Source organism: Apteryx rowi, unplaced genomic scaffold (genome assembly GCF_003343035.1).
Source record: "Apteryx rowi isolate R43461 unplaced genomic scaffold, aptRow1 scaffold_337, whole genome shotgun sequence".
Taxonomy (NCBI): Eukaryota; Metazoa; Chordata; class Aves; order Apterygiformes; family Apterygidae; genus Apteryx; species Apteryx rowi.
The window spans coordinates 822,041-846,305 of record NW_020449830.1 but is presented as its reverse complement, the minus strand read 5'-3'; the positions used below and the strand labels follow the sequence as shown (position 1 = coordinate 846,305).

The 24,265-nt window shown below is 37.3% G+C and overlaps 1 protein-coding gene across 1 annotated transcript in view; it reads left to right on the top strand.

Moving 5' to 3' along the window:
- COBL (cordon-bleu WH2 repeat protein) overlaps window positions 1–24,265 on the top strand; it is a 160,640-nt gene that overhangs the window by 97,191 nt on the left and 39,184 nt on the right. Inside the window, exons 7-8 of the mRNA XM_026072101.1 lie at window positions 11,834–11,972; window positions 15,200–15,370. Coding sequence (XP_025927886.1) covers window positions 11,834–11,972; window positions 15,200–15,370 — 310 coding nt within the window. The remainder of the gene's footprint in view (window positions 1–11,833; window positions 11,973–15,199; window positions 15,371–24,265) is intronic.

The following is a 24,265-nucleotide window of genomic DNA, read 5'->3' as shown; positions in this document are numbered from 1 at the left end:
TTTGAAAGTGATTTGTTCTTTTCTCCTTAAAGAGCTTTAAACATGCCATTTGGTTAGCTGAATGAGAAGTATCCAGGCTTTTCTTTTCATGTCTGAGAAARCAGCGCTCAGATGGCAAACATGAAACCAGCTGATAGTACATCAGATAACGTTTGCTGTGCAGTCTTGATGTTTAATTTAGCTAGACAAGTACACTCTATTTCAGCTAATGTTGCAGGCCCAAATTAAAGTGAGAGAGAGAAAAATGCAGTGATGGTTGAAGGCTTATCTTGCTGTCATGTACATGATCAAATTTAGGAAATATATCAAAGACTCACAAAAAGCTGCTAGCAAAGGTGAGTAATTTATACTCTTTTTCAGAGAAAAAAATCTCTAGACAAATTTATTCTGGGCCTTCATATATGCACACTTAAACAAAAAACTTGTAATTCTTTAAAAATAGTTATCAAAGGCTACAGCTAGATGATTTGGGTACTTTAGTGACTATTTCCTCAATATCTTCAAAGAGTATCATTTCAGGATATGTTACATTTTAATATTTTCTCCTCTGTACGTCTAAGCAAATTCCATAGTTTCAGTCCAAATTGCTGTGCATCCTTTTTAGAGCTCCTACTGCTCAACTTTGTGTTGTTGTACATTAATTTACAAGCAGAAAATGTCCCATTTTAACATCAAAATTGCAGAAAGCATTTTAATAACTCTAGATTTTTTAGGCAAGCAACTTATTTCCCAGTTACTTTTGTGTCCCAGATTTTTTTAACTTGTAATTAATATAGCTATTTTCAGTCTCACTTGTGCTATAGTTTTAAGTAGAGTTAGATGTCCCAATGTGATGAATTAATTAAAAGGAATCTTAATCACTTTGTGACTGAGAAAGTTAAGGGTCAATGGTTTGGGGTTTTCTGTTGTGTTTTTGTTTTTGTTTTTTTCTTCCGCTCTCTCTGTAGTTTGGACAGTATGAATGAGGATGTTAGTGTAGAATTTCAGTGAAGGTTTTGATGTTAGCCAGAAGGTGCAGCCTCTCAGAAGTGCGAGGGAAGTAATAGAAGTAATACTGCCTTTACACTGGCTCTTTGAGAATCTGTCCTTCCTCAGATAAAGTTCAAGGTCCAGTAATATGTGTCAATTGTAAAGCTCAATTTATGATTTTATCTTTCTTTAAAAGGAGAATATTGTTTCTTATGTTTTTTATATTTCTATTGTTTTTTAAGTTGCTTATGATGAAGTCGCTATGGAAGAATAGTCCACTGTATAGCTTTATTGCATTTCTATAAATACAGTTATTTTTGAAATTCTGTGCAGGAAATAGTAGCAATATCAGATGAAGTTCAGTGGTGATTTGCATTGCTTACCTGATATAATTTAAGGCTGGATTATGCAAAGTGCTGAGTGTTTCAGGCTCTGACTTGGGTAGGCTGGTATTATAGATAGGGTGGGAGAGGAAGACCTACAAAACTTGGTAAGATTCCTCCGTGACTGGCTTTTCTGTTGTTCTCTGCAAAGTAGTGATTCTTAATGTATTACCAGAACCCAAGCAAGCTGAACTTGTAGTGTCTTTATTGTACCATTTAACATATATCACATAATAATCATGTAAGAATACAAGGCTTGTTTGACAGGAAGATTTAAAATAGTAGTTAATAAAATAGATCCTTTTATTTCTTTGCAAGAAAATATACAGCTTGAGAGTTCAGTATTTAAACCGTGCACAAGAAGAATTCTTGGAAAAGTCTTTTCCCCAACATCAATAACATTCCTGATCTTTCTGCAATCATCCAGTGCTTCTGGCTGTGAGTTCATGGATCACCTGCCAACTGTTTCTGAACAGACTATGCTACCTGCCTTGGGAGTAATACCACAACTTACCATCTGGTGAGATCATGATAGTATCACTTGACCTCCACATGTGGTCCCTGTCAAGGACTTCGTTGAAAGCTGGCAAGACATCAGGGCCTGAACATACTGTTCTGTGCAGCCGTGAATTTTGGCAGGGTTGCAGCATTTAGTAAGTAAACTTCATCTGGCTTGCAAGTCACACAGGCAAATAGGACAGGCTGATGTCATCGTAAGCTTTAACTCTCATTAAAGAGAAAGTATGTGTCAAGTAATTATTAGGCTTTGTTGGGCAGGGTATTTAGGGGAAGTTAATAGACGAAGATAATTTTAAGCAACAAGGCTTCTGAAGAACTGGCATTCAGTAAGCAATGAAAAATGACCATAATGCCTTGCTTAATTTAAAAACCAGGTTTGTGTCATTTTTCAGATTTCACTTGTAATTTTACCTTTCTTAGCTCTTAAGTTTAAAAAAAAATCTATACCAAAAAAATTAACTAGGTAAATGCAGACTGTGTAAATCAGATTTAATTTAATTGCTTAATGGCATTGTGTTCTCATCATTATTTAGCCAAATAAGAAGGAAAGAAAATGACCCACCACCAATAAGTATAGTCTACTAAAAGGTGTTCTCCCCTGGTTAAAGCTCTTTTTTGCTTGAGATAATTCACAGTCATATCTTAAAACTAATAAAAGCAGAGTGAGGGGAACCTGAATCCAGTTTCTCCAACTGCATACCACTTCAGTTTTTCAGCCATTTAGAGAATGGATGGTGTGGGTCATAGGGGGAAATAGGTGTTTTATTCTGTTTGCAGGGTGTTTCATCTTAATTGGAACATCAGAGTTCAATAGAGAAACATTGAGTCTGGCACAGCGGTGTGTTTCTGACACTTTATAAACACGTATAGGAAGTCAAATACCATAGTGGGATTCCCTGTCATGGCAAGATTCATTTGTAATTTTGGATGGTGAAATTCTTATACCTGTACGAGTACTGTAATGTAGAGCCATGTTGTGCTATAGGCTATAGTAATACGTCTAATTTACATTGTGATATCACTTTGCTATTCCAACTTCTCAGTTTCTGAAGATCACATAAGTAAGGGCTTCTGGGTGCCCTTCATTCGTCCTGAGAGAAGCTAGACTGAGTGGAAGTGTGCAGGGAGCAGTGGAAAGGGATGGCATGAAACTGCCACTGGACTCAGCCCAAACCATGTTTCCCAGGCACTCTGTGTACCTACGGATTGAGAAGGCTCATATAAGAGGAGTCAGTACTGGAAATAAAAAAAAAAAAAAAAAGTCAGGTGTGCTTTCCTCTAAATCTAGAGGACTTTTGAAGAGATTACCTAGAGCTTAATGCTTTTCTAAGCACTAGAAAATCACCTTGACATTCTTTACAGAAGAAAACTTTAAGTGTAAAGGAAGACTTAAGCTCCAGGGAGTTGTGCAACTCTGCAGCAGTAGAAAGGACATGGTTTTCTGTGTTTCTGGTCAAAAACTTCCATGATTGCATTCCACTGTCTAGCCCTAACAGGTTTTAGGCACATCCCATCCCATCCCATCCCTCTAGCAAAACATTGGATAAAGATGCAAAATAAATTTTGCAGATCCTCATTTGACTCATAACATCTTCCAGGTTTTTAAGTACAGACAGGCAAAACAACCAATCAGCCAGCCTGTAGTTGTGAAGATGAATCCAAGGGGAAAAAAAGATGACGTATAATCGTTATACCAGTGCCTTTCCCAAAAGGTTTATGCAGGACCTCTCTGATAGCACTACACATCTGACTCAAGGAGATACCACTTATCCCTGCCAAACTTCTTCACAAAGTTGTCAGAGAAATACCAAGCTGCAGTCCTACTATGTAAACTCTTACTAATACTTATTTATTCTATTCAAATTCATTGTTCTAACTAAACAGATAAACATAAAAATGAAATGAAATCTTGAAGGCTTTTTTGCCTCTTTTTGTTTTTTTTGTTTTTTTTTTTTTTGTTTTACTTCACAACCTATTTCTAGAAGAGAAATGAATCTTAGGAGCAAATCAGTTTGTGGTGGTTTTAAGATGTGATTTGTAAGTATCTGAGAGTGGCTTTTTTTTCTAAATGAAGACACAAATGAGGAGGATTACATTGTGTTCAGAGAAAGAGAGGAAGTTTAATTCTCTGCCAAAACAAACATCCGCAGACTTGTGTAGTCTACATGTTTCAATGCACGTGAAAATATTTGGTGTTGTAGAGTGACTTCCTTGAGTGGAAATAATATTGCAGCTAGCAATGAGATTTTGCAAAAGGAGGAAATTGCAGCTATCTTAGTAATTTAACATCTCAGATTTGTTTATGGATAGCTTCCTGTCTGACACATTTAGCTGAAAAAGTTAAAGTGTTTAAAGAAGATTAGAATGACATTAATTTTTAACTGCCCTTGACCATGACATTTCAAAAAGGGTGTATTCAGTAAAAACAGATGGAAAAATGAGCTTGCTTCTTCACCTTGTAGCAGCTTTCTTATGTCAACGGATTTCATTTTCTGTCACCAGTCAACTGAGTATTCAAGGACATCCTTGGCTTTTGTCTTCTCCATTTTATGAATAAATTAGCACAAGCGTATAGCAATTTCTGTAAAATCCAGTAATACTAAGGTTTTTATCTGTTACTAAGGCTGAGATGTTTGTGCAGTCACAGCTTTATTTTTAGTAAAGAATACTAAATTTCATTACAAAATCCTGTTTGATACCAAAATTTTATAATGAGAGGAATTTAATTTGAAACTAAACAGCATAAAAGTAGCCAAAATTGTACAAGGTTTTGGGGCATCTGACAAAAATAACAATGGGAAGGGTATTTTTCAGAAGAGCCATACAGTTCATTCCCTTATCACAAGCCAGACTTCCCATTTAACACAGCGTCTGAACCTTTAGCAGAAAATCGATGTTCAGCAGCAATGGCAATGAGTATGGCTGGGGTGCCCGTGTCTTTCTCCGCTTGCACCGGCTGTCTTGTTGGTAGCCAAGCACAGCAGAAGCAGCATGGTTCACAGCTCCCAAGTTAAGAAGGAAGACTGTGCTACAAGACCTTGTGGTGGCACCACACAGACATAGTTGTCCAGCTTGAAGAGTTACTTGTGTGTTGCACTGTGGATTTTAACTCATTTTGGCAGTAGCTTCTTAGACTTTGTAAGGTTTATTTAAAAAAAATTTATTATTGTTCATTTCATTGATGTGTTTGTGAGATCCAACACTGAAAAATTAGGATGTACAGAACTCAAAAGATTGCTCCAGAGAAACTGCTTGCCATTTTCTAAAGTGTAATCAAAATGACAAGTTCTTCAAAGCATATCCTCTTTAAAATTGTTTCCATGTGCCACATTTTTTAATATCTCTATGTTGCAATGTATTGTTGCGTTGTATGGGATTCTAGTCATCATTTTAAATGTCCCACCACTCAAATGCATTCTGCGCCATAAAGACCTCCTTTGGGGAAATATCAGACTGCTGACTTTGAATCCCATTTGCAATACACTCACAGATTAAAATTTTAATTTTTAATCAGTTGAAATGGAGCACTACCCAATGAGGAAACAAGGTAGAGAATTTCAACGCTGAATAGACAATTTAATACAATGTAACTTAAAATGATCAGCCTCATGAATTGCTCATAAACTCTGTTTCTGTGAGCGCTCCATGAATTTTTCTTTGTCAGTATATGCCAGTGAAAAGCCTAATAATGTATGACCTGTCCAGGGAATATTAGACATATGAGTAAATGTTGTTTAAAATGCGTTAATGTTCAATTGGAAGTTCTTGTGGTTTCTAGTGCTAGGCATGGTGAAGCATCTGTTGTCCTGTGAAAATGCAGAATCAGCTGGATGGAGTAGCTTTTATATCATCAAGTTTAGTGGACAGATTTATGTCTCCTTTCTGCAGCTTGAATGATTTCTCTCTCTGATTTCCTTGAACAGTTTCTCTTGGATCAAAATATTTTCTTCTCAACTGCTTTAAATTGTGTACAAAATCATAGCAAAAATATCTTTTAAAAACTCTCAAATCATATATCTTACTCCCATGCCAACCTATCACTTGTCTTTCATACAATGCTACAGAAGCATCAGTGCAGTTATGGTACAGCAGGAGTTTAAAACCCTTTATTAAAGAAGGGGCATTTTTTTCTAGAGCTTCTTGTAAAATTGCTCATAATTATTTCAAGATTTCTTGAATCTCCTTGTGAGTGAAAGAGGGTTGGGATGGTCTTCCACATAGTTTTGGGTTATGCAGTTCAGTTACAACTTAACTCTGAAAATTTCCGTGGACCGTTTTTAAACACTTGTAATTTGATAGGCATTCTGACCCCATCCAGTGTCATCAGCAGCAGGTGTATCAAAATCTGGCTTGCTTAGATCAGAGTGTGTGTCTTGTCTGCGCTGGATGACAGAAATCAGTTTATAGTCAGGGCATGCCTGTGATTGAATCCATGTGTGTTCTTTTTCCAACTCTTTTTTTATTTACTTGTAAAAATAATTTCTATAAACAACCACTCAGTGTTTCCCCTGACAAGGCATTCTGTATACAAATTATACCAAAATTACAACAATACAAGCATTCTGCAAAGTGTTGAATGATCCTGACATGTAATGTTATATAAAAAGAAGAAAGGAGCAAGAGAGCTTATGAGCTTTCCTCATAGAGTTTTTGATTCATATGTGCTAAACCATCATAGGACTTCCCTTAAAAACAGTACTTAGTCCAAACATGATCCTGTTGCTGAAAGAATGCATGTAACACCAGTAGCTACAGTGTATGAGCAGGAATAAAATTGCTTTAAGGATAATTTTGATAAAAACCTGGAAAATTGTTAGGTTCTCTGGTTTCCATTGTTCCTTTTGTATGGCAAAATGAGAGAAGTGAGAGTAAAAAGAAAAATCTATTGCCATAAGATAAATGTTTCTTGTAAAAGTGTTTATGAAAATATTAAACAGAGTAGTTTGGATTCTGAAACACAAACTATGTACTTTTTTGACATCTCAGCCACATACCGACGAGGTCCTCTGAGGGATTTTCTGTTAAGGCACAGTTAGAACTGCTTATATCCATCTATCAACAGTTGTGGCTTTCTCCAGGAGCTGTAGACACTGCCTACCATACAAATACCTGCAGATGCTCAGAAAAAAAACTGTTCCAGGTAACTCAGGAAGGTGCTGTTTCATTTTAATCCACAAGTCCAAAGAGTTTTTCCATGGCAGTTTTTAAGTTGTTCTTCCGTACTTGTGTCATTAGTTGTGCTTCTGAGCTGAGATCATCCAGTTTTTTTCCCCAAGCTCTTTCTTAGTCCTACAGAAAGTATTTGTTTCTCTTCTATCTTCTTTTCTCCCCTGACATCAGTCTTGTGAGATGGGGAAAAAAGAAAATGGACTTATTCTCCTGGTCTCTGTGTCACCACACTGCGATTCTTGAGGATTATCAAGTCTCCCTCATGTATTCAATAAATGGAGAAAAGATGTTGCTGAAAGGCAATAAGTAGTTCCCAGAAACCTCCAAAGTGGCCATCAGCATGCAGTCTAAAAGTTTCATGATGTCTTCCTTCAAATCCAAAAAATGCAGCTGGGCTTCTAGCATTAGTTTAAGCATTTTTCCCTAGTTGTTTCACCATTTTAAAACACCTTGTTAGCGGACACATACTCCACCTGGCAAGATAAAGCTGTAGTAATTACAACATTGCAGTCTTCTGTTATTTAACAAGGATGCGCTATGTGCACTTTTTGAGGTTGCATTAAGCCTAGTTGCTTGTTCTCTGCCATTGATAGCAAGAATGTATGGACTATTCTTAATAGAATAGATATGGATATGTGTGGCTGTCTGAGGCTGCTATTGCCAAGTCTTTAATCCCTCTTTGGAGGCAGAGATAGTGTAGTGCGATTTCCTTAATGGTCAAAGCAGCAGTTAAAAAGAATGGGATATCTAGTCAGCAGAGGGGGTTGCAAAGGTGGTTAGATACTGGAGGGATAGCAAAGCACAAATGACTGATACGATTGCTGACTTACAGAAGGAAGATCAGTTTGAGGAGCTTTAGGCCTGCAGTGAATTTAGGACCAGTTTAGACTGTGAATAAAAGAGGGCAAGTACTTACACAGGCAAACATGCTTATTAGAAAGATTAATAGTGAAGGGTTGATAAATGGAAAAACAGTGCCTGACCCCTAAGTAGAGGATAGGCAAAGCAAGTGGGAGAGCTTTCATTAGAAGTTCGTCTGAGAACCTCCTAATCTTTGAATGCTTGATGCACTTTTGATGATGGTGGCTCTTGTTTCCTTGAAACTCCATTAATATTTTTCACAAATACATATTCTGTGGAGCTAGACTCAAAATAAATACTGGACTTTTGCCCGTGAAATAACTCAAGCTCAAGTTATGCATCCACTGGTACCGTATCCACAGGCCTTTTGTAAGCAAGATGACTATGAAATGCTACCAATTGAAATTTTCAAGCTTTAGTCCTCTAGGATTCCTTTCTGCACAATTTTAGAATGTAACCTCCCCATGACATTGTTGTTATGTGCTAAGTGTAATCTGAAATCTTATCTAAAGCCCAGAAATTTTAATTAAGGTTTTGCACTTTCGCAGAAGTAAAACACATTCACCACATTCTTAAAATATTCTGTTTGCAATACTGGAAATATTTTGCAAGCAACATTAGAGCCATGACATGAATTTAATAGAAATTTGCCTTTTGCATCATATGTGGTCTCATCAATACAGGAACAGAAATGGCACTGTTTGTCAGATTTAGGTCATTGTGGCCCACTTTATTCATTTGTAGCTCAGTTGATGGAATTAATTATAGTCAGAGAACACTTATCAACATCTTTAAAAGTTCTTTATTTTTTGCACAGCCAGAAGCTCACCTAATAATTTCATCTAGCTTTCTCAGAAGTGCTACATAGGTGAAGCAGAAGTGCTAAGAACAGCAAATATTCTGTCACGCTCAGTGAGGGGCTCCTATAACAAAGTTTGGACAGGAAATTACTTCAGATAATATTGTTAAGGCTTGATTTCTTTATAAAAGAAGCAGCCAGCCATAACAAATTATTTTCAAGTGCTATTGTTTTGGTATATACAACTGCAAGAAAGAAATAGAATGTTCTTTGTGTATTTTGCCATTTATATTTAGCCTCATAGGTTTACTGAGGTTGGCGTTAAAGAACTGCTTCTAACAATTTTTATGACCTGTTCTTGAACTAGACACTTATATACATTGTGGTGTGACTAACTTTAAACAAGCTTTTCATCTTCTTTATGGTGTTTGTAAGCAAGTATACTTAGCTGACAGTATAATGAAAACATTTTTTGTATATTTGACCAAACTTTCATTGTTGCAGTTGTGTACTAGCTGTTTTCTAGCCTTTTTTTTAGCAATAACAGTTTGTTCATCCATACATCTAATGTTCCTCAGAAGATTCAACTAAATAAGAAAGCATATATCTGAAAAAGATAAGCTGGCTTCTGTCAAGGATTCTTTCTTCTTGGTAAAGCAGTAATGTATCTTTGAGGAATTTGTCTATACCAAACTAATATCCTTCACTCATCTGGTACTTGGCAAAGGGTGGCTACTGATCTTTATCATTTCAAGTGGAAAAATACATTTCCTTACTTTCTTGCTTCGTTCTCGAGTCTTTCTAGTTTGTCATTTAAATCACCAGTCTTTGTCCTTCTTGAGTGCAATGGCATTTCTTCCTGGAGAGACAGGAGTGAATGTGAAAGCTGCATAATGCTGTTAAACAACCACAGAAGTCATGGCTTGCCCTTGCCAACTGTTGGGAAAGTTCAGGTACTGCCTGTCTCCCACATGGTTCAAGTTCTTCTCTACGGCTACTCAATTTTGGAGACTCTGTAGTCAGATTTGAATGTTTAGTATCATCCCCACTTCAGTTGATACTTTCTTTTTTTGTAAGGTACTGTCCTGAAGATTCAAGATACAGTATTACTTGCTGCTATGTCTTTAGTTACTGAAATACAGTGCAGAAAGAATGTGATTTTTTTTCTATTTAAACAAGTGCCTGGTTTTGGAATTACTCCAAATAGACATGGAGAAGAATGCAGCATTAGCCAGTTGTCTTCCATGTAATTGCTCCTTTTCAAAACCAAAGCCTGATGAGTCACTGAGCAGAGTTTCCCATGTTCAGCCGAATATTGGGCATTATGGATCTGGGATGGGGATCTCAGTCAATTGCAGTCTTTTCCTACATGCCCCAGCTTACTATGGAGTAAATTCCTTGATTTGGGCCAAAACAGCTCTAAAATTTTGCTGTATCCATTCATGAGTGTTTGGCCTGGTGCTCTTCTGTGCAGTTGGGTGCCCAGTATTGAAGTTTGCAAAATCACTAATTACTACTAACATTCTTGGCCATTAATGTTAGGCCTAACTTTATCTAGACTGGCCTCACTGGCTTTAGTTGTGTTGTATCCAATGCATATTTAATGTAAAATACAGAAACAACCACAGTAGCAGGAACCAAAACCAGGGCACCTTTCCTTCCTTCCTCCCCCTGCCTTACAGATTTGGTTTGCCAGGAAGCTGCAGCTCGGTCTGGTTAACGTGCTCCACTTCCAGGGCAGTTACTGTCAACTTTCTCTGCCTGAAGTGTGCGGGTTCACCAAGCAGAGAGGCCTTTCTCATCCAAAAGTCACATAGCATAATGGTTGGAGCATTCTCCTGGAGGATGAGAACTGAATTTCGGTGTTTCGGTTCCTGAATGAGTACCCTAACCACTGTCTGCCTTTATAAACCAAGCTCTCCTTGAATGCTATTAAAAATGTAGGCTGAAGGAGGAACTACTCATGTTCTATTCTTTTCTATAAAATTCATTTATCCTCAGAGTTTTCCCTGAACCTAGGAAAAGATACTGTTCTGTATAAATGAGAACCTATGAACTCCGATAATAGCTTTGAGCAGTGTGAAGATACTATTTGTTTAATGAAATCTTCCCCATCAAATGTGTTTTAGGTGTTCATTAATCCTCTAGATTAAAGGAAAGCTTACTATTATTATTAAGGCCTATGTAATATTAGGAAGCCACCAGGCAATTCTGTATATTAGATATCTTCAGCTCTGTGGAGCATCGGGACAGACAGAGCAGTGAAGGGATGTAAGTGAAGCCTGAGGAGTGCCAACAGAGCATCGTATGTGGGCAGTTTGTATTGCCTTGATTAAGCCTAGTTCTTTCTAGTGTCGTCAGTACCTTTCGGGTATAGAAACTCAAGTGATTTTCCTACATGTTTTTTTTTTCTTTTTTCCTATAAAAGGAAATAGAGCCAAGTTCCAGCAATCTACAGGAAATGCAATGCAACCCAATGAAACCAAAGGCACTTTTGAACTAAAATTATTCCTGTTTTAAAAAGCAGTCTAAACAGCAATGAAGTCTTGGCTAGCCAACCAACATGTTGCAATTACTGGAAGCAGTGCTATTACATAGCCAAAGTTTCAAAAGTTTGTCTAAAATGTCCAGTAGTCATAAATAAAGTACAGTATGATCTTATGTTGTCAAGCAAGAAGACCTTCAATTCGGGTTTTTCTCTCAACTTCTTAGTCCTCACACATGCAGACTGGAGTATCTAACCATAATTTAAGGTATGAAGACACCAATGGAAAAATAGAGGATGTTATTGATCAGGCCTTACATCAAATGTAGTGTCCTACTGTGCATAGCTGAGTATTGGGCTTTTTAATTACCTGTTAATGTAAACATCAAATGTATACCAGACTGATACTTGTGCTGTGACATCCACATGCACTTCTTCCCCCTTTCCTTCTCTGTGCACAATATTACTACACCTCTTTTGATCGCTCTTTTCAATCTCCTGTTACTATAAATACTCATTATAAACATTTTGATGATGCTGTGTGCTGAAGAAATTAAGGCATGTGATAATTAGATTTTTTTCGTTACTGATAACTTAGAAAATCTAAATAACACATTCTTTACCGTTTGTATTTTTCAAATTTGCTAGATTTCACAAGGAGCATCCCTAAATGATTTACAGAAAAAGAAGAGACGTGCCCCTCTTCCACCAAGTCCATCTGCTCCACCCACTCCTGCCATGCCAAACAGGACAGAAGAAAGGGAGGACAAGCAGAAGAGCACAATGGGTGAGCAATGTTCTTGTCTCTGTGTAATCCCCCGCATGTGCTTTAGATACCTACTGTTCAGCAATTCCATAACTCAGTTATGCTGTGAACTGGGACCCTTGTAACTTGGGGGGAAAAAAACACATTTATTCTGCAGAATGAAAGTCTGGAAATAAGTGTTCGTATGTTACCTTTTACCTTAATGGAACTTTCAGGCTACCATAGGGTAGTAAAAGGCAGATGAATGTTTTGTATGCTTTAGGTATTCAAAAGCACTAGTTTTGGGCCCATTCTGTGCCTTTAAAGTCACAGTAGTTTGATTAGTAAATGGAAAGTGAGGAGAGACAGGTCAGGCAATACTGAATGCTTTTGAAGCCCCTGAACTGAACTGAAATACAGTTGAGCTAGCTCAGGATCACCTCATGTTCTTAAAGCCTGAAGATATTTTATTTTCCTGCAGTCCTCTAACAGTTTAACATCAACTGACCATATTTAATGAAGTTTATCTTTTTAATTTAGTGTTTAGTCCTATTTCAAATTAATATCCACTGAGTCTTTAGTTAATCAGTAGAGGAAAAGAACTGGTGGTGCTCTGAAAGAAATTCCATACATAGCTGGAGACAATAAAGAAACTAGTCATCAGCTGTACGTGACACCACATTTACTTTCATACGGAAGAACTGAAAAATGTTCTCCCAGATCTCTGCCGTTATCTGACTGATAGCTTATTCAGATCAGTGGGAGCTTTGCCTGAGTGAGGACCCCAAGATTAGGCTTTTAGCAAACAAAGTGATTTTATGATGAGTAAAGCTATGAGATAATAACCCCACATATTGGAACTTGTTTTTCAGTACATTAAGAGAAGCATTCTTCAAGTGCCATAATGCACTCAGTGCACTCCAGTTCATGCCTTTGACCTCATGTTTCATAAAGTGCCTAAGACATACAGATATGACATCCTGTCATACATAATTGCTTACATTACAAGTGACTCACAGTTTAGAAAGAAATCTCTTGGCTTTGTTCCAAAATTTATTTTCAGTAAATGCTTCACATTTATTGCCTCAGCATTTATGTAGCAGCAGGAGTCCATTATCTTGTGACATGTTCGACTCCATTGACATCTCTTATTTAAACTCTCTAAGGGCAATGTTATCGCTGTGCCATATAATACAAGAGTTTTCAGAAAATTGGCTTTCTGTTAACCACTGCTGATGTCACAATCTGTCATTCCTGATGCCTTCCCCTATTACAGCAAGTCACCGATTCATGACATTTGGTGCTTTAACTTTTTGTAAGTGTTAATTTTATTTTATGACAGTGCTAGGAATGCTGCAGATGAAACAGAACAGACCACTTCTATCGGTTGAGTGCTGTATACATAAGGACTTGTTGGCCAGCCTCTGTTGATGTGAGGTTTCATAGTATCGTTTACTTTAATGGAGACTCGCTAGTTTACGCCAACAAAGAATTTGTCCCATAGAAGCCCCAGCCTCAGTGCTTTTCATTTTCTGCTGCTTTCTTGAATGAATGCATTCATTAACAAGAGAAAATTACAGAAAGGGAAGGTTGGTAAAACAGCCTCTCTTTGGGGCCTTTGCAAGAAAATGATGAGAAAGCACAGATGGCTCAGAAAGCAAGAGGGAAAAGCTGTGAACAAAGCAAGACAGTAGTGAGGGGAGGAAAAGTGCTGCAGGAAATAGCAGTGTGATGGAAAAAGGATTAAAGGATACCTCTGTATCTCCCAACCTAGCCAGATGAATCAAAGCAGAAGAGCCTATCAGAAAGTTTCTCAAAACGGCAAATGAAGCACTTGACATATTTAACACTGAATTACTTATTCTGACCCTGAAGTATTGTGCCCAGTTTTCTCAAAGCAGTCAAATAGAATCTGCACATTTGCAGGCATTAAATTGTATCTTGAATCTCTAGAAGCTAGTGACTCCTAAGAACATCATAGTGAGTTTAATCTTTTCTCTCCCCCTTGGTGCGACATCCCTTTTCGGCAGCACCAGTATATGAGCCTAAGAGTATAGAAATGGTCATAACGGTTCAAACCAGAGGTCCATCTGTGCCAGCATCCATCTTCAACAATGACTGATAGCAGATGCCTAAGGAAGGGTGGAAGAACAGAATGAGCAGGCAGTCATGTTTCTTCAGCATGCTTTCCTAAGCCTCCAAGGACTTTCTGAATTGCAAGATCAGCATTTGTGGAGATAATAATCTAAGGATTAATTCATCTCAAAATGCCAAAGTCAAGCCTGAAAGATTGGTTRATGCAAATGCTGACTTGTATGCATGTGAGAGTCAGAACTGGAGCTTTAAATAAGTCTAAAAGAAGGTTTGAAACACAATCAGAAGCTACAGGAGTCCTCTGAATTTGCAGAGAATGCCGCAAATAGCCAAGTATGACAATAGTGAATGTGTTTTCAGATTTAGATCTGTGAGTCATTGCCTGTCTCTTTGCTCAAAGCTAAAAAGGGGGGAGGTACGGCTTCAGCTAGCGTCAGCTAGCTCTAGGTCTGTGCGCTACAAACTGACAGCCGTTTTTGACATTGCAGATGGTTAATGCAATATAGTGCAAAGGTGCATGAATTTTTTTAGTTTATTTTGCACAGTACTGAAATAAACCCCCAGCCAAAGTTCTAAGCATTTCCACAGATAGCTTAAAACACTGTTTTGCAAAGAACAGCTTAATCAGCTGCTTTTCCACAATGTCAAAATAATAAAACAACTACTCAGAAAAAGGAAAAAAAAAAAAGTTAAGACACCTTTCTAAAAATACTAATCTGAGGCATTTCTATTTTTCTCTCAAGGAGTCAGGAAAGTAGTCACATAACAATTTTAGAGGTCAAAAAATTGAGGCAGTTTGGCACTTAAGGAGATGAAAGTAAAACACGTTTTTCATGTGTTCTCATGTGCTCTACATAGKTTTTTTTTCACATTTTTTTCACTGTTTTTTCTCCTCTTTCCTTACATTTGGTGAAACACTGGTGAAGATTTTGGATGTTCGTTGTGACGTATTTGTATGCGCTGGTCCTGATTCTGAACCCATGGCCATCAGCTTGAGAGAGGTCTAGCTTCTCCTTCTCCCATATTTATATTGGGGTAAATGAGAGCAGAATTAGATCCGGAGAGACTTTGGGCGTGGGTAAGGGAATAATGAGTGTATGTTTAAGACATAACGACAGACAGAGCAATCGTTACCTTGGTGATGAAGTAACTTGAAGTCAATTGATCCCCTGTAGGTGATGGACGGCAGGTGCCACCAAAGCCTCCTAGAGGCAACCCGCGTGGTCCACCCCAGTTAGAGATCCCCCCGCCCCCACCTTACCCTCCTCCCGACACAGACAGTACGGATCCAGCAGTCTCTTACAGACAAGCAGATGTTACAGCACCAACAGAGCTGGTACCTAAACGTATGTTATGAAATATATGTATTTGCGTCTCATCTCTTTTGATGGTTACTCTCAGGGGGTAACTTTTCCAGACTTTCCTCTCTGCTCTGTAGGCATACGTGTCTGTTTTTTCCCCCCTTTTCCAGCCTGTCCTCTTTTGAAATGCCCAATGCAGTGTAACTAATTAATATAATGTAAACGAAGCACATGTTTGGAGACAGTTTTGCTGATGATGCCTGGCTGTTCTGTAGAAACATTTAAAAACAACCATCAAACCATGTGACTTGTGCAGCTGGAAGCAAAACTTTGTTGTAACCTATTGATTCGCTGTGTTTGGTTTTTTTCTGTCTCTCCTGAGAAATTCCTTTGAGAGCCAATAGGTCTATCAGTTTAGGTTGGAAACTGCAGGGTGCCTCCCTTCAGGAAAATGAAACCATTTACACCAGCTGTATATTGTTAAAGGCCTTCCTGTCTTAATGGGTACATCTTCCTTGCCATCCCTGGATAGTCCTTTGTGTGCTCTTCCCCTCAGGGCACAACTATTATCAGACAAAGAAATATGATAGTTTCCACATCCGTGTGTATTTGTGAAAAGCATGTTTTCATGCTGCTTTTTCATGCTTATCCATTGACTGCCTTTAAATCTTTGTATACAATCCAAGTCTTTGATCATGTCAAATATTCCCTGTGGGCTTGTCCTGCTCACCCGTGTAGCTCCTGTAAAGGTGGCAAAGCTCTGCACATTACCACATCTGGCAGACGCACTTATTTGAAGGTTAGAAGAGAGAGTGTCTTCTAACCATAGGATAGTGAAACATCTCCATTAACTGCTAATTTGGCAAAGGTCTTTTCCAGGACATTTTCTTCACAAAGATTATTCTGCAGGTAGCTCTTGCTCTGACATGATAATGTTGGTGTGTTTGAATATCAGCTAAATCCAAAACATTAGTTTTCAAATCTGTGCTGAGGAGATGCAGACTGACAAGTTTTGTGGTGAGGAGAGAAGAAAACTGAGGAGATCCGTGCTAACGGAAAACCTAAATCTTATTGAGGATTAACTATTTAATTCTTACCAGCATCTGCACAGAAATCTTGTCATAGTTGGAATATTTTCTTTTTTATTAGATACCATCAGCTTGCCTACAATGTTTTCTTTATTAAAAATCTGTTGTGGCCTTCTTTGCATTAATATATATATTTCTGCTTCATCTGAGTGTCTACCATTACAATATTTAGCAGTCTACCCCGGTGATCAAATACACTTTAATCAATGCAGCTCTGATTTTATCAGCCAGATCATTTGCTCTTAAACACAATATCCTAGCCAAAATGATTTGATTAAACTTGTACATGGAAACATTACATGAGCTTTTATTATCCTCAGCTTACTGAGAACTAAGGGATAATGCCTAGTGGATATTTTAGAGATGTAAAGCCTGGTGAGCATTTTAGAGACTTAAAGTGTTGGAAAGGGACACAGAAAACTTCTTAATTATGCTGTGCTCTACCGAGATATATGATGTTTGTGTGTATAGGTTTACCCATGAGAGAAAGCAGCACGTGACAGATGCTAATTATATTGCCTAATGCCATTCTGAAAGGTGTTTAGATACCATCGTGATTGAGTGGTATAAGAACAGAGTTTTGCAATGAGGTTTTTTATTGCCTCCAGTAACTTTGTTTTCTCATAGAACAAGGTGGGAAGGAGAATAAGCTGCTGATGCCAGATATTGATGAAAGGCATATTTGTTCTGAAATCACTCTAAAAACAGCTTTCCCTGAGGAGGATTGTGGTCATCTTTTGCTAAGTGGGCGAATGTCAGCACCAGTTTGTCTTTCACATTTCCATTCAGAAATTAAAATTCTGTGATTGTGTGGGGTTTGAATTCCTGCCCCGTATGATCTGCCACTGTTTGTGAGGCTCCATGCCCCACGTCTCACTCCTTCACAGTGAGGACACAATTGTCCCATTGTGCTCGGAGAAACTCGAATTGAGGAATCCTCGTTTTATAGATGATGGTGGTAATCGCTCTTCACGGAGTTTTCCAAACTTATGTAGAGCACAAGTCATTCATGAATAGGTCCTTTAGTAGGATATTTGAGCTTTCATGGCTGTAATGGTAAGAGTCGCTCCCCCAAACAAGAGTGCAATTGTTCCTCATGGTTTTTGCTCTTTAATCTTTTTATTCTCATTAAATGAGCTTTCCTGTTAGTTTTTGGTCTGATAGACCCTTAGCTGCATGTTGTGTGCATGTTTAAAATGATGTGTTTGTGGGATCCTTTCTCCTTTCTTGTCTTACTAATCAGATTGTTCATGGCTTGTGATTTTAAGATTGGTTGCACTTTGGTAATACAGAAATGGAGATTGTCACCTCTGTTACTTGGAGTTTACTTATGTCACATAGATCGCAAAGATCTCAATAAATAAGTTGATAGTGAGCTCTCTACTACTTACAGCAGGTAAAGAACACACATATTGAAAGTTTGCAGTACCTAGAGGAGCAATTAGACATGCTGTCTTGAACTGTTTGCAAGTTCATCATTAGAACAGATTTATTCCTCCTATGAGCCTCTATTATTAGCCCTTTTTTGGCTTGTTATGAACTGTCAGGTAGAAATGCAGTATGAAATTAAAAAGCTGATTGAAAAAGAATAATTCACCTTCTTGTAGAGTGAGATCCTGAGGTTAAATCCTCTAAATCCACTTCACTCTTACACTGGGTGAAGTACTAGTGAAGTCAGAATTTGTGTTGTGTAAAGGTTTGGTGATTAATTGATTTTTAAATTTCTGAAAGTGTTCTGTTATAAAAAATGAAATCATGATTTGAATCCGTATTTGTTTTAATTATAAATCAAAACAATCAATCATCACTTAACCAGAAAGTCTGAAGGGGAAGGAGTGTATGTAAGCATCTTCCAGTTACTTTGCATAGATGACATTTATACTACTAGTTGATGGGTATACAAGGTTCATTTTAAGGAACAGAGAGAATAGAAAGGAGCCTTGTCCCCATATCCAATTTTTAATGTTTTGCATGACATCATTGATATAATAATGGGTAGTACAGCCCACATGACAAAAGCCCTGAAAGTTTCATAAACAGTTTGATCATACTTCTTCAGACACCACACATGTATCTAGTCTTGCACATTCGTTAGGGACAGTCTAGCTTTAAACAAAAATAGGTAGAGGAACTCATAGAGAGGAAACCACATTTTCTTAGAGGTGGTTTTAAATTAATTGAGAACTGCAGGCTGCTGAGTAGAGAATTTTGCTCATCTATCATAATGCAGTGCTACGGAAGGCAGCTGTCAAACAACCTAGCCTTTTCTTTCTTAGAGATGGTCTTTAGAGCGTKAAAACATGTAAGTGTGACTTTGGAGGCTCACACCACTATCATTTCTCTTCTTCTTAAAACCTGATCTGAGGGTAGAGAATGAAGTTCAGTCTCCAACATCATCTGCCATGTACCTTCTGGAGTATTAATATTCAGTCCAAGTAAAGCTGAATTTGTGGACATACTGAATGTCAAGAGGTGTTACGCTGTTGGAATCAAGTTAGCTTATACATGAAGCCGGGAAGTCAGCCTCATAGTGTGAGGGGGAGCAGTGGGATTATAAAGTGCCTCTGAATTTCAAGACGTATGCACATGCCTCCTTTGGAAATCTCATTCTTTAAGTTTACTGAGCATGCTAGCCATTCTGCTGTTTTACTACACAGTATTTATAATTCTATCATTTTACTCTTTTTTCCCCAACAGTTTATTGTTGTGCATCATTCCCTTCATATACCAAGCGCATCTGACAGACCTTGCCTCTTCCTACGACCTTCATACCTCTGCACCTCCTGTTRCCTCTGCTGTCCTGTTTCTTTCTTCCTTCCCTGCTGAAAAAGAACCTTTTTTTCTGACTGAGATTTTGGCTTCCTTTCTTTTTGAACTTGCACATTTTCTTTTAATTACTATTGATTAATTTTGGCTGTGGTTCATGTTCATTTGAGAGAKATGTTCCCCAGAACTGAATGCTGTGTTATAAAATCTATATATCAGCCTCCGAATGATTATCCATACATTTGTCTGTTCTTTTTCAAATGGTTCTCTTTATTTTGAGTCACTGTTTAATTTGATTTGGTGTTTCAAAGTGTGTGTACATTGGGGAAGGTTAGTTTCAGTACTGTCTAAAGATTCTGTGAAAACCTTCTAAAAACATTCTTCTCTTTTCTGTCAGTCCAGGTATACTATTTTACATTCTCAGATATGTTCTGTTTTTTTCCTTCATCACATTTGTTTTGTTCCACTGGAACAGAGCTGRAACTGGGCATGGCCTAGTGAACCTGAAGTGCAAGATTCTTTCTATACCTTGGCTATTGATCAAGGTACCAAGAAAAAAAAATAGAAACCTAAAGATCTGTCAGATTTATGAGAGGCCTAAAGGTATACTGAGAATCAGTATGACATACATTGATTCATCAGCTTTACTTCTGCTTTCATACTGATGCTTACTATGTTTAATTTTATCTTGATGCTGGAGACATCCTATGGAAATCAAAGTGTGTGTTCTGTTTCTATAACAAAAGATGCAAACGCTGTTTGCTCAAGATAAATCTTGTTCCACAGGTCTACTTTTTCAGATGTAATAGAAATATTCAGTGAGTTATAATTAAAATATATCTGCTGTAAGATTTTACTTACCTAAAACTTTTTTCACTGAAGAAAGTTCTTCATGTGAATGGTCCATAAGGCATGTATTTTTAATCATTTTGAATTATAAACATAGGTTTTATGAGTTGCAGTGGTGCACACACCCAGATCTATTCTGACCTCACATGTACTGTGACTTAAGACATCTATGTTATTTAAGTGAGTGAGTTGCAATACATACTCTAATTTAAATCATGAAAAATTATTTTTTTACCCTCAAGCAAATAATCATGTACACCTTGAATCCTTTCCAGGTAGGCAAAATGGAGAGTAAGAAAGCAAAGCATGCCTACAGATAATATGAAACATGACTAAAAAGAGTTTTGACGGTTTTTAATACAAATATGACATGTAATTAATAAGTTTTAAGTGATGCCTTGGAAAGTATACTTAATACCCTAAGGGTCTTCTAATAAAAGTGGAGTAGAATTGAACTTTGTAATAGCTTCTTAAGGCGGGACAATGGTTTCATTGTAATTCTCCTGTCTTAAAAACCCTCGTAGGTGTTCACAATGTGAAGATTAAGAACCTAATTTACCCATTCTCATTACTCTATTTACATCCTGTTTGTAACTTCATGAAGTTACATGCCCTGTGGAGTTAGCACTGGTATAAAAATGGAATAACGAAGTGGTGAAACAAAGGTTTTTTTATTGAATAGAATATACAAGTATGGTATACTGTAAAAGCAGTTCTTCGCGAATATACCATTGACACCAGTTTAACTCAATGGAATGCTGAATTTTCAAATTAATTACAGTTTTGATGGAAAAGTTTCCTTACCTTGAAAGAACACAACTATGACCCTCTCACATAGCTGAGAAGTTTTCCATGAAAARTTGTCTGTTTCCAGGTGGTCTGCTCAAACCTTTAAATGTTCTAGGTGAAAAGTCAAAAAGTTCATTAAACAGCCATCATTTATTTTCTTTTTGTCTAAAAATGCAAAATTTGCCTCCAAAAATGCTGATGGGAAATACATTTTCTGTGAAACTTCCATATAAAATATTTTGTTGACTCACTTTAGCTAGCCAGCTCTGTCTTTGAGTTTAAAAAAAAAAAAAAAAAAAATCCCTGATAAGCTAGCTCATATCCTTTGTTTTTTACGATTTCATCAATACCAGCACATATGTGGTATTAAACAGAACTAACAAAAAACTGCTGTATCTTTATAAGAAATCATCTTAATTATAAGGAATTATTACTTATGCTGTAACAGCAGCATGTTGCTTAAAACCTTGCATTACTTTATGCAATGTGGGAAACAGCTTTCAGTTATACTCATTAAATCCAAATCTATTCAATGGAATTGCATAGATATGCTGTTAATATATTAATAATGTGTGTGCAAAGGGGTAAAGTGTTTAAGCAAAATACAATCATGGGAAGGTGAATTCACAGGAACTTTGGTTCATGAGCACCGGCTCAGTGCTGAAATACTCTTACAGAAGCCCTGCTTGCTCTAGGCTTCAGACCAGGGTTTCTAAAATGGCCTTGATTCTGCTCCTGGAAATGAATGAGAGTTTTTCTGTCATTTTCAGTGAGAAGAGGAAATGTCAGTTTAGGTATTAGGATACAGTCTTAAGTTAGCACAGATGTAAATGTACAGAGGTTTGGTTTTACTCCTTGCATTTTTTCCATGAATGCAAGAGAAATTTGATGAGAATGATATGGAAAAGATGACAAACACACTACTATTTTACAGTTTTCCACCAAAATGGGCTTACTGGAGTTGGTAAGAAATGCATTTAATTTATTCAGCATTTTTCTGTGCTACCAAATAGCATTGCTCACATATTCTCCTTCAGGACAAAATATTTCAAGTGAAGAAAGCAAAAGGAAAAATATTGGAATACTGGAAATTATTATTGAGCCCTTTACAAGGAAGCATAAATGCATAGATAGCTTATAAATCAAAACAATTCAAGTATTACGACTGCAGGGTCTGTGAAATTCAGTGCCCTTAAGAAATAAGAACATATAATTTATGGTTAATCCTGTTCTGATAGATGTTAAATGTCCTTAACTCCTACAAAATCCAGTGAAATTATAAACAAATTAAGCTTCATGATGCACGGATTTTACTTAGTGGCCACAGAAAAGTTTTTTGTTATTGTTTTGACCACCAGAGGGAGCCAAAGCTGTCACGTAGTTGCAATAGGTAGCAAGAAAGAATATTGCTAAAAGTTAATTTTAAGTTAATAGATACTACATTTATACAAAGATTTTCAGTCTTTAAGAATTTCATAAAATTAGGCATTATTACTGAATTGTTCTCTTCAGCAAATAAAAGAAAAATATTTTTTCTAGTTTTTTGCCAATTTCATCACAAATAGGAAAACTAAGATAAATCATATTTGCCTGTCATGCTATTTTGATGACTGTGTTCAGATTTAAGCTCTAATTTGTACTGTCGCCATTCTTGCAAAGGATGGTGGCACATGTCTCCTCTCACACTGCATAGATGTTGCCTGTATATTTATGAGAGTTGTGTTCTAGGTGTGGAATGGAGTGAATCGAGCTTGCATATGTGCTCAAGAAGTAGTGCATAGCAGTAGGTCAGGTTTAGTGTCAATATAGAAAGACATGTTCTGCTAGAAAGGTTTATCAGCATGAGTTTTACATTTTAAAAGCATGTGCGGATTATTTTAGTATCCATCCTCTTACACAGACAGATGTCTTCGTTACCAGCAATTCAGTCATTGAGAGACTAAAACTGAGGATGGAGGGGAATCTCCAAACATCCTTAAATGTCTTTTCTATGCGTCATGATTTCATTTTTTTTAGGATTGATCTTTGAGGATTGAAATGAATGCTGTCTTTTTCACTGAGAAGCTGAAATGAAATGGAAGGAGGAAATCTTTCTCTTTTTGCACCTTTTTAACTGGAGCTGGCCGTGGGGTTTAGAGTGCTCAAATAAGTGCCAGGGAAGAGTGATGATAGATGATCCAGTCAAAGTGGTGTGATAAATTGCAAAGGCCTGTGATGCTTTTATTTATTAAATACATGCCCAGGCAATCTATCGTGTGTCCATCATCTGTCCCTATACTCTGTATATGTAAAATAAATTCTGTGGGCATGATTCTCATATACCTGTTACTCACATTCACAGCCACTTTAAGATCTCCTTATAGTTATCTCCTAGTATAAAACGCTTCAGTGTGAGAATCAGGCCTTGTGTATGTATGTAAGACTTATAGTTCTGTCTTCCTAACTTGGCTTCAAGTCACTACTGTGACTCTCAATATATATTTAGTACATGCAGTAGGCACCATTTAACTTTCCAAACTAAAATGCATGTTATTTTAGAAGACAATGTAACTTATTCCATCCCTCCAAAATTACAGCCATGTTGTTTTCTAATGTCACTGCAAAACTATGAACTCCCTCCTCAAGGACAGTGAGACAAACTTGCAGTCACTCTTTACACACTTCTTGTTCAGATATCTCATGTATAGCATGTGAATAGGCTCCAGTATAGCACCTGTATGACTAGACAACTCCACTGTTAAAATTCATAAGAAGTTGACAGAACAAAAAATGACAATTTACAATTTCCTGCCTGTTCAAAAGAGTTTATGGATAATGAACTCCACTCTTTTTGCTGGGGCAGAGAAGAGGGAAGGTGAGCTTGCGTTCTGTGCAAGAATTAGCTGCCTTATTACCTGTTGGTTGTATATTATCCTATGATGGTGTGATTTCAAGCGTTAAATAACCGTTGAAAGGATCCAACCCAGTGACAAGAGGTATTTTAGAACTTGAAAAAATACAGAGTAGGTACTGACTCCTTTATATATCCTGAATGTACCTCAAACATGAAATTTTGCTGTTCAGTTCCAGTAAGTCAGTCCTAACTTTGGGTCATCCAATCTCTTTCATTTTCTCATTCCTTGAGAAAGGCCTGGAGAAGGAGAGCCAAACCTGGCTGAAGGTAACACCACTTGGGAAGGGAGTATTTTATATTCCACTCTGCTGCCTGCCACAGTATTGCAAATAATACCTGGGGCTTTGCAGACTTGAGGCACAGATCAGCCCTAGTGTAATAGAGGACAATTCCTGTGAATATAACAAAATATTTTCTGTTTACACTGTGTGTGGGGCTGGACTCCAGTGAATCAAATGTTCCTTCTAATCTCTTGTTCCTAATATTTAACTCTTGACTGGTTATTTACCTACTTCATAAAGTGTGGAATAAACCTTAGCTTCACATTCCCCATCC